The sequence below is a fragment of the Propithecus coquereli genome, unplaced genomic scaffold (genome assembly GCF_000956105.1).
Source record: "Propithecus coquereli isolate 6110/MARCELLA unplaced genomic scaffold, Pcoq_1.0 Scaffold103, whole genome shotgun sequence".
Classification (NCBI taxonomy): domain Eukaryota; kingdom Metazoa; phylum Chordata; class Mammalia; order Primates; family Indriidae; genus Propithecus; species Propithecus coquereli.
Window position 1 is genome coordinate 3,542,728 of NW_012134192.1, and position 2,404 is coordinate 3,545,131.

At 45.3% G+C, this 2,404-nt stretch overlaps 1 protein-coding gene across 1 annotated transcript in view; it reads left to right on the forward strand.

Moving 5' to 3' along the window:
• The window catches only part of ARMC3 (armadillo repeat containing 3), a 98,246-nt gene that overhangs the window by 60,079 nt on the left and 35,763 nt on the right, over window positions 1–2,404 (forward strand). The window contains exon 10 of the mRNA XM_012644176.1: window positions 1,825–1,925. Coding sequence (XP_012499630.1) covers window positions 1,825–1,925 — 101 coding nt within the window. The remainder of the gene's footprint in view (window positions 1–1,824; window positions 1,926–2,404) is intronic.

Consider the following 2,404-nt stretch of genomic DNA (forward strand, 5'->3'; position numbering starts at 1 on the left):
AAAAAAAATCACAGGGAAGAACAAGACAGCTCGTGGTGGCAGATCTCAGAAAGCATCATCAAAGATACATGCTTCCTCAGGTGACGGCAGAGCTCAGAAGTGTAAAAGCAGCCATGTGCTTTGTTTGCCAGGCAGGTGCAAGAACTCAGGCCTGGGGTGGGCAAGGCCGGCAGCAGAAGCCCTCTTGGACCAATTTGCTTCCAAGAAACAGAGAGGACAAGGTGGTAAAAGAGTCACATAGCTGAGCCACACTTGAAGGAAGCACCGAATCAGGGCAGCAGAGAATCAGAGCGATCTTGAATAATGAAAAAGAGCTAGCCTAGAACTTTCCCCTGGCTCTTCCTTCTGCCTCCCCCACCTGCAGCCCCCGCTGCCTCCATACCCTACAGCAGCACCCTGTGACACACACAAACCACCGAGAAACCACTCCTAGAAAGCCCATCACTTTCAATGATGATTAATTTAAAAAGAACCAACACTAACATCAGCACAAAGATGCTTTAAGAAAACTGAGGAAAAGAGCTAATAAAACCAACACAGAACACTTACCAGGAAAATGTTGCCGTAGATCCGATAAAGTCGTGACAAAGTATATTTGGTCATGAGGTTTTAAAATTTTTTCATGAGATAATATCCTTTATAAAGGAGAATGCTCTGATTTGTTCATTCAGTAAATATTAAGTTTCTGATGTTGGAGGCTTTGCAAATGTCAGTGAACAAAAGAGACAAAGGTCTCTGCTCCATGGTACTAGAGGGAGGGGACAGGCAGTAAACAGCAGACAGGACAGATGCATGAATGAGAGCTCACGACAGAAATGAGAAGCGCCATGGGCGAAGGAAGGCAGAGCAGAGGCTGGGTCAGGCTCGGGAGTGCTGGGGAAGCTGGAGTGGCTGGTTGCAATTTTGGAAATTGTGGTCAGGTTGGCCTCACTGAGGGTAATATCAGAGCAAAAATTTGCAGGAGGTGAGAGACTCAGCCACGGGGATAGCTGGGGGATGAGCTTTCTAGGCAGAGGAAACCACCCGTGCGAAAGCTCCACGGTGTGAATACGCTTGGTGTGTGGAAGAAACAGCAAGAAGCCAGCGCAGCTAGAACCGAGCGAACAAAGCGGGAGGATCGTAGAGACGAGATCAGAGAGGCAACGAGAGGCCAGGTCAGGTGGGTCTAAGAGACCACCGGAAGGACGTGGACTTCACTCTGAATGGAATGAGAAACTGTGGTGGGGTTCCCCCCCCCCAGGAAGAAGAATGACAGAATCTGTCTTATTTTTAAAGGATCACTTTTGCCTTATTTTAGAAGGGACATGAAAAGCATCTTGGATAAGGAAAGGACCTAACTATGATTTGAGTGGTGGGGAAAAGATCTCGGAAGGTGATCCAGGCTAGCCCCCTTCTACCAGGCTGCTAAAATTGCCGGCACAGGGCTTTCTCTAGCCTATCTTCGATATCCTCACAACACTCTTTGTAATCTGTTTCAGTGCTTAGTTGCTCTTACAGACAGTAAATTCTCCCTTAGGTACATAGATGGATTTGCAAACTCAAATCCTTTCAGGGGACAAGAAGATAATTATGGTATGAAACAGCAAAGTGCAAAGCAATAAAGATTTTCAGGAATTGGCTATATCTTGCCTAAAGGCAAGAATGTCCCCAAGCTTCAGGTTCCTATTACTAATTTTATATATATGTATATTATGTGCGTGTGTGTGTGTGTGTGTGTGTGTGAACTTAGACACATCAAACAGTTGAAGACATATTCTATCAGTATTCATTTAAAAAAAATGACCTATACAGATACTACTTTTCAGTCCTTAAATTATCTTATAGATAAATCCTGGCACCAAACTTTTGCCTTTGAAGGAGCTCTGCTTACAAGAACCAAGTGACCTACGGGCTGTGCTCTTAATCAACACGAAATCTTCTGATATGTGAGTCTTTGGGGGAAGGGTGGGATGCAGGGAAGCACGTATTTTTTTTCTGTTTGTCCAACAACATGTGACTATGTGAAGATTTCCAGATTCTTTTCTCCTGTATCTAGCACCACCATGAAAATAAACACTGGTCCATAAACTCATAGCCTGGCATGGAATAACCACCACCAAAATCAGCGTGCTCTCTGCTTTTTCCCTTTGACTCCATATTACCAGGCAATTCCAAATGCATTTTTGCAGCCAGGGCCTCTTACCCGTGGAGTAACTGAAGAACGTCTAATTAGGGGCAATCTAAGATGAATGATGCTCACAGGTCTCCAGAACTATGTGCTGGAGTATAACTATCGCCCAGAATTTTTCTTTTAAATAAGAAGTAAATGGGGCCGGTGGCTCAAGCCTGTAATCCTAGCTCTCTGGGAGGCCGAGGCGGGCGGATTGTTTGAGCTCAGGAGTTTGAGACCAGCCTGAGCAAGAGC